General features: G+C 35.6%; 1 protein-coding gene across 1 annotated transcript; it reads right to left on the bottom strand.

Moving 5' to 3' along the window:
- Positions 1-5,420: 5,420 nt before the first annotated feature.
- Positions 5,421-8,121, bottom strand: LOC135843740 (oxygen-dependent choline dehydrogenase-like). The gene is made up of 2 exons (XM_065361718.1): positions 8,000-8,121; positions 5,421-7,919 (listed from the first exon to the last, which is right to left on the bottom strand). The coding sequence occupies exons 1-2, from the start codon at positions 8,035-8,037 to the stop codon at positions 5,870-5,872; spliced, it is 2,088 nt and encodes a 695-aa protein (XP_065217790.1). The 5' UTR covers positions 8,038-8,121; the 3' UTR covers positions 5,421-5,869.
- Between the last annotated feature and the right edge of the window lie 47 nt (positions 8,122-8,168).

The raw sequence follows: 8,168 nt of genomic DNA, 5'->3' as shown, positions 1-8,168 counted from the left end.
CTGCGTCTTCTTTAAACTGAAATAAAAAGTCATTAATCGCCAATTACATATTTTGGGTCTATCTATTCTCCCAAGATTTGAAATAATTTTATTTATTTTAGGCAACTCTAAAATAACTTTAAAGAACATCAACCTGTGAAAGTTGAATTTCTCACAAAAATATCATTTTTTAACATGTGCCTTTATCTTCAAATTTGAGTAGTCACCTTCTCATCTCTCAAACTTTTCTAGGATTTGAAAGAAAAATAATCGTGATCTTCTTACTTTTAAGAGAAAAGAAACTTGCAAGCAATTTCTGAGTGAGTATAGAAGGACTTCGAGTAAAAAAAAATTGAGGAAATCAACATCAAAAATGACCTTTTTTGTGAGGGGAAAAACATTATAAGAAAATTTGCCGGAAGACTTATTACTCGTACGGTTATACATACGCTTGTATGGCTTATATGCTATTAGTTTGACCTTAATTCGATACCTTACACAAACATTTCTATTAATGTATATCAGCTCTCTACCTATATTGTAAAATCTATTTATTTATAATTAGGTAGGTACGTCGAGTCCTTACAACAGAAGGTAGGTAACAAAATGATCTACCAACGCAGATTCATATTCATTCGCTGACTTGTACATATTATAAGAAGGAAAATAAATAAACCCGTGAGGCACACATGAGGTCTTGATACGCTGATAATACGCTGATGTACTTTACGCCTGAAATACGTCAAAATAACCATGGTAAAATTGTAGTATAATTGTCGTAAATATGAAAATTCTGCATACGCTCAAAATACTGCAATATTACAGTGGTATCTTTAGCGTAAATTTGCAGTTGTTACCATCAACGATGCATTCACCAACGTATATTCAGAGTACAAAAGCGAAATTTACGGGCAATAATACGCAGGTAAATTTGACGTAAATTTACTGCAAATTTACCTGCGTATTATTGCCCGTAAATTTCGCTTTTGTACTCTGAATATACGTTGGTACATGCATCGTTGATGGTACCAACTGCAAATTTACGCTAAAGATACCACTGTAATATTGCAGTATTTTGAGCGTATGCAGAATTTTCATATTTACGACAATTATACTACAATTTTACCATGGTTATTTTGGCGTATTTCAGGCGTAAAGTACGTCAGCGTAATATCAGCGTATCAAGGCCTCACGGGAATAGGTACCAGTACGAGAACTCTGAAAACGAATGCATTTCAGCATAAAAATATCGAGACTGTATAACTAGGTAACTACGCAAAAAAAAGAGAGAAAAAAAACGTTAGGAAATTTTCCTTATCCATAAATTCTTATTCGTCTTTAAAGCAAACTTCACAGATAAAAATGTTTATCTCACTGTAACAGTGAGTTGATTTAGACGGTCTCCGTTTTTGTATAGATGCTAACTATACGGTTTATCTTTCGTTCAACTTTTATCCTGGTGTGCTTTTCAAAGGTACCTAGGGTATTTTTTACTTTTTCCTTTTTTCCATTGAAAAATGTTAAGGTCTTCGCAACGACGAACGACTTGGCGTGAAAATACATTACCTACTTGTAATAATATAAAACTGAATGAATAACGGAAAAAATATTCTTAAAGGGAACTGGAGCAGTTTTCCCTCCTTGAGAAAGTATTATCTTCATATTTGAAAGTTTGAAACACATTTCGGTATTTTCTTATTTTATTATATTTTATTTTTTATATCGACAGATGTTGTATGAGTAATAGGTGTGTACAGAGAGTGGTCTAGCTGGCTATGTACTAAATTAATAAACGATATAGAATCGTCATGTTTGAGTGTCCTACTTTTCATTCTCTCACTCCTCAACCTATTCCTCGAATTCTGACTCATCCAACTAGCTCACTCTCTGTACACACCTATTACTCATACAACAACAGATTAAGATGAAAAAGATTCTGAATGAATAAGAATTACTCGTAATGAGTTATTTTAATAAATGAAAATAGGTAGGTATGCAATTCTATAGTCCTAAAGTTTGTAAAACTATGAAGAGAACAATCTAAAACTTGGACTGAAAAATTTTTCAAAACGATTAGTCAATAATAATAAAACAGAAAACAGGATTTCATTCGTTTTTAAATTCAAACTTTTTTTATACGTACAAGGAAATGAAACAAAATGAATAGGTAGATATTTGAATGAAAATTTGTTCTGTAAAAATCTAAATTTTCGAGAAAAGTTGGATAGGTATGGTCTGCCAAAACACCAGAAACTTGTGCATTGTGCGCCTACCCATGTTATATCCGGATACCTATATTACCTAACTTTCCAGACCAACGGAATTTTTAATCATTGTGAGTGCCATCGACGACTTTACTTTTTCCTATTTTACTTTTCATTGTTCGAAAGGGAAAAAAGCGCAGTACTTTTTGACTAAAGAACCGAGACTACGGAAGTCTGAAAAGTTTGCAGCATATTTTATTAAAGCAACGAAACACATTACAATGTTGTCAAGTATAACTTTGATCGGTAAGTACAGTTTTTGCTTCATTAAATGGAGGATACGAGTGTGTTTACGTCATTGCAGTAAATTACTTGGTCAAGAAGTAAAATAGAATGATTTTTAATTATAGAGATTTGAACTTCTGAAACTTGCCACTTTCACTCTAAAACTCTTTTCAAATACAAAAACGAGGGGTGATTGAGGATAGAGAGAGGGGATAGGGGGAAACAACCCCTCCATCGTAAACGAGATCCCTTCTCTGAAAAAAAATTAAAAATTCAAGATGAGCTGGGGAAAAAATAAAATTTCAAAATTTTGCGTCAGAATTCCTTTAATAGTTGAAAATAAAAATAAAAAATAATAGATAAATTATGGAAATAGGTATTTCAAAGGTTTAAGGAGGGAATCTAGAAGGTCTTTCCTTGAAAACGGGATTATTTAAAGAAATTCTGACTCACGAATTGAAAATTTTGAAGAAATATCTACCATCTTTTTCAGTAGGTATGTATTTATTTTTTCAATTTTATAGAAAAGTTCTGATTATAGTTTTGATGCAGAAATGCGGAATTTTTGAGAAATTTTCACTGCCTCTCATTATTTATGACATTTTTTTACATTTTGGGAGCCTCTGTACTTATCATTGTTTGGAAGACCGAGAAAGTATTTTTTTAAAAAGTTGGTTGCGTCCAAAAGTGATTCAATGGAGGTAACAAAGAAAGAACTTAAACTTTGAGTTGATTCCAATATTTGTAGAAAGAATGAAGGGAGGAGGAGGGACAAATTTTTCATGAAAAGTCCCAGAATTTTGAACCAAATGTTAAAATTATCGATTAAGTTGATTTTGGTGGGAAAAAATCAGATTACATTTTGAGAATCAATACTTGATCAATTTATTAGGTAATTTGTCAAGAACCACTCAAAATGAAGGTGTAAAAGTTGAACTGACAAGGGAACATCTTGAGGTGCCCGCCTCCGATTTGAACGGGACCACGATTTTTGGAAAGAGCATGGTCTAAAACCCCCAAAGCCAAATTTTCAGCTGCCCAACTTTATATCTCGATATTTGGTGAACGTTTGAAAATTCAAAATTGACTGTTTGTTTTTGATGATCTATGCTTTTTCGAAAAAATACGTACCTGATCAGTAAAAATGACCAAAATAAGTCCTAAAACTGATATTAATTCCCCAAATCCAAATTTCACCATTTCCAGCCATTCTGGAGCCTCCAGCGCGATTTTTCAATTTCTCCAGAATTCTTATTTTGCTCCAGAAGACGTGAATATGAAGTCGAGCTGGTGAAAATCGAGTTGTGTGTCATACTCGACCTGTTTAACGAATTTATTCACATTTCAGCCGATTCTGGAGGAGACACTTCAAGAGTAAGTAGTTTTTTGACCAGCTTTTTTCAAAAATAAAAATATACCTACCTACAAAACCAAAAAATTTCCTGTTTACGAGAAAATTTTCGAAATTTGCGCGAATCGCAGTACCTATGGGCGAATTTCGCCATTTCCAGCAATTCTGGAGCCTCCAGCGTGATTTTTCAATTTCTCTAGGGGCTCCAGAAAGGCTGGAAATTTACCTCGTGGGCTTGATTAATGACAAAATACAGCGATTCACGCATATTTCAATAATTTTCTCGCAAACAAGAATTTTTTGATTTTTGGATATTTTTATCTACATACTCGTATTATGAAAAAAGCTGGTCAAAAACCACTCTTGAGGTGTCCCCTCCAGAATCGGCTCAAATGTGGATAAATTCGTTAAACAGGTCGAGTATGACACACAACTCGATTTTCAGCTGCCCAACTTCATATTCAAGTCTTCTGGAGCAAAATAAAAATTCTGGAGAAATTGAAAAATCGCGCTGGAGGCTCCGGAATGGCTGGAAATGGCGAAATTCGCCCTCGTGTGTTTAGTTCATGACAAAATACAGCGATTCGCGCAAATTTCGAAAATTTCTCCGCAAATGGGAAACTTTTGAATTTTTGGATATTTTTATTTTGAAAAAAGCTTGTCAAAAATCCACTCTTGGGGTGTCCTCTCCAGAATCGGCTCAAATGTGGATAAACTCGTTAAACAGGTCGAGTATAACACACAACTAGATTTTTAGGTACCCAACCTCATATTCACGCCTTTTGGAGCATATTCAAAATTCTGGAGAAATTGAAAAATCGTGCTGGAGGCTCCAAAATTGCTGGAAATGGTGAAATTCGCCCTCGTGTGTTTAGTTCATGACAAAATACAGCAATTCGCGCAAATTTCGAAAATTTCTCCGCAAAATGGGAAATTTTTTATTTTTTTTGATAGGTATTATTATGAATAAAGCTGGTCAAAAAACCACTCTTGAGGCGCCCCTCCCAAAATTGGCTCAAATGTGGATAAACTCGTTAAAGAGGTCGAGTATAACACACAACTCGATTTTCAGCTGTCCAACTTCAAATTGACGCCTTCTGGAGCATATTCAAAATTCTGGAGAAATTGAAAAATCGCACTGGAGGCTCCAGAATGGCTGGAAATGGCGAAATTTGGATTTGGGGAATTAATATCAGTTTTAAGACTTATTTTGGTCATCTTTACTGATCAAGTACGTACTTTTTTGAAAAAAGCACAAATCACCAAAAACAAACTGTCAATTTTGAATTTTCAAACGTTCACCAAATATCGAGATATGAAGTTGGACAGCTGAAAATTTGGTTTTGGAGGTTTTAGACCATGCTCTTTCCAAAAATCGCGGTCCCGTTCAAATCGGAGGCGGACACCTCAAGACGTTCCCTTGTGCGGTATCTCGAGAGTGATACCCGTCAGCAAAATTTGATAATCGACCAAGCTCTGGATTATTCCGCACAGTTTGATGAATGCCCTTTGACCTTTTAGTTGTCACCCTTATAAGAATTTTCCCTTTTGCAATAAATGACATCAAGCAATATTCTAAAATAAATTAACAACAATGAAAGTAGAGTAGATAATCATTTTTAATAACGAAATTGTACAAAATACGAGTAAAAAAAGTAAAATAAATGTATAAAGGATACAAATGCGAATAATAAAATTTTAAAAATATCGTAACAAGTTTACAAGAATATTGAGTAGGTAGGTAATACAAAGATAATGATATCCTCACAATCTAGCAAGGTAAACATGTAGGTATGTAAAGTAAGCTACACTCGGAGTACGTAAGTAATATACCTACATATAAGAATAGGTACAACCTAGTATGATGAATAGCTTGTTATGACATTAATGCATGCGACTTGATATTCAAAAGAACCCAAGCAAATACAAATATAGTTTCGAAATAAAAGCGAGAAAAATGAAACTCTGTATACACATACTCGTATAAAATTCATTCATCTGTTAGAATAAAACCCATTCTCGTTCATTTTTCACCGCAAAATCCTCGGACTCAGAACGATACTTTTTTACTCGTCGTAACATCGACTTTAGTTTTCACGTTTTTATATTTTTCTGCGATTATAGTAGCTCCATAATTACCAATCATGCATCCGGACGCTGAACTGTCAGAACCATCTCCAAATGGAATAACCGAAGCTCCGAAACATCTGACGTTATCAGTGCCATGAACAATGAGATCGTCATTGACAACCGAAGTGGTGACACTTTTGCCCATAATGGTACCACCGGATGGATGCAGATTTGGTACTGATAAATAGTACAAGGCGCATTTATTGAATTTTTCAGTAAATTCGCATTTACCGCAGCTATTGACAGGTATTTGGATCAATTCGCCTTTTAATGATTTAAAGGCTTGGGTTTCGGATACGGTTTGAATGACTTCGATGGCTCGTAGCATGGTACGGAGGTCATTTAGTTGACTATACATTCCAGTATTGATGACTGGAGGGGCGTCGAAATCGGCGCTATCGATTGTAACGATACCTCTGCTTTCTACGTTTAAAAGCTGAGGTGCGAGGAATAATAAATCGTATTTTTGACACAAGTCGATAATGAAGTTCTCGACATCGTCGGTGAATTGGAAAAACCCTCTCACGTAGTTTTCCAGCCTTTTGGACATGTTTTCGGAAAACAGGTAGAAATTCACGAGCACGTCGGGCTCGTCGTCGAAAATCTGCAAGTATGCTTTGTAATAAGTCAGAGCTAATCCGGAAGGTATTTTCTCATTTCCTAGCATGTACTCCATTCCTGAGAAGTCGTCTTCGCTTTCGGATACCAATGCCCCGGAGGGGAATTTGATACATAAACCGAAGAAAATCGGGTTGACTGTGAAATCGTTGCCTAAAAATGGAAGATCGACTTGGACTGGTATGCCGAGACTTTCCAGCAGACGTTTTTCTCCAAGACCAGAATGGGCGAGTAATTTAATCGAGTCAATGGGTCCGTTACTGAGAATCAACTCTTCTCGGATTTTAATATCGACTTCTTCTCCCGATGGGCTGATTATTTTAATTCCTGTGGCTTTAGTTTTGTCGAAAATGATCTTCTTGGATCGACATCTCAGTGCTAGATCGACGTCGTCTTCTTTTTGGATAAAATCTAATATTTCTTGAGCCAGTAAAACGGTTTTATTTTCTTTGGCGATTGCTGGAACCAAACTGAACCCTGCTAATCTCTCGTTGTATGTTTTCGTTTCCTTATGAATTCCTACTTCGGTAAAAGCTGTACGAACTTGTTTGGTCACAGTGGTCTCAGAGCAGGAGTTTGAAATCCTAATAACTCCATTATCATTGGTTACAGTTTGGGTTTCGGTTTTGGTTGTCTGTGTGCTGGTTTCAACGTGTTCGATATGTTTGTAATATTTGGTAACTTCTTGCCAAGTCCATTTCTTGGAAATTGTGCCCCATTTTTGGAACTTCTTGGCTGATCCTTTATCCCAAGTATTCGAATCGTAACTGGTGACACCTCCGACCACATTAGGAGTGAATAAGATCTTGGGTACGTCGCAATTAGGAGCCGAGGCCTTTAACGCGATCACGTATTGGGAATTTAACATGCTTGGTCTGGAATACAAACTGGTACATTTTTGAGGAGGCATATAACCTTGATCCAGCAGCAGGATTTTTTTACCCAGTCGAGCGAATTCTTTTAACGCTCCTAGGCAGCCTGGTCCAGTTCCTACGATTACAATATCGTAAACGAGGGTGGAAGCGTCGTATTCTTGAATTATAGGACCGATATTTTTGGGTAAAGATGATAAAGCACTGAGGTATTTACACTTGGCCTCGTTGAATTTTTGTTCCAAATCTGCGATGACCGATTTTGGAATGTATTGGTTGATGGTGATGCCTTGTGCTTGACAAACATTTGTATCGAAGTATTTATCTTTATTCTTCTCGTACCAGGTTGTGGGCGCCGATGAAGTATCTGATTCATCTGAATCTAAATCGATTTTCAACGTTGTCTTCGATCCTATTGACCTTGAACCGTGTTTACTGCATTTTTCACTTTTCTTCTTTAAAAAGTGCCCCGATATGCACCTAGAAAATCGAGTAATTTTGTAATAAACTCGAGCGAGAAACACTTTCGGAAATATTGGAATAGGTAGGTAGGTACTTACATCAGGTTAACCAGTAAAAATATAAGCATCAACTTCATATTGGATCAACTACATTCAACGAATGAAAACAAAAATGATTATTATAATTACCAACTGGCTATTTATGAAAATTTTTGCAATTCGTCGATGGTTTTATACGAATTCAATGTTATTACAGTTGCATTTAGTA

This window comes from Planococcus citri, chromosome 4, assembly GCF_950023065.1.
Source record: "Planococcus citri chromosome 4, ihPlaCitr1.1, whole genome shotgun sequence".
Taxonomy (NCBI): domain Eukaryota; kingdom Metazoa; phylum Arthropoda; class Insecta; order Hemiptera; family Pseudococcidae; genus Planococcus; species Planococcus citri.
This window is presented reverse-complemented; position numbering and strand designations above follow the sequence as displayed.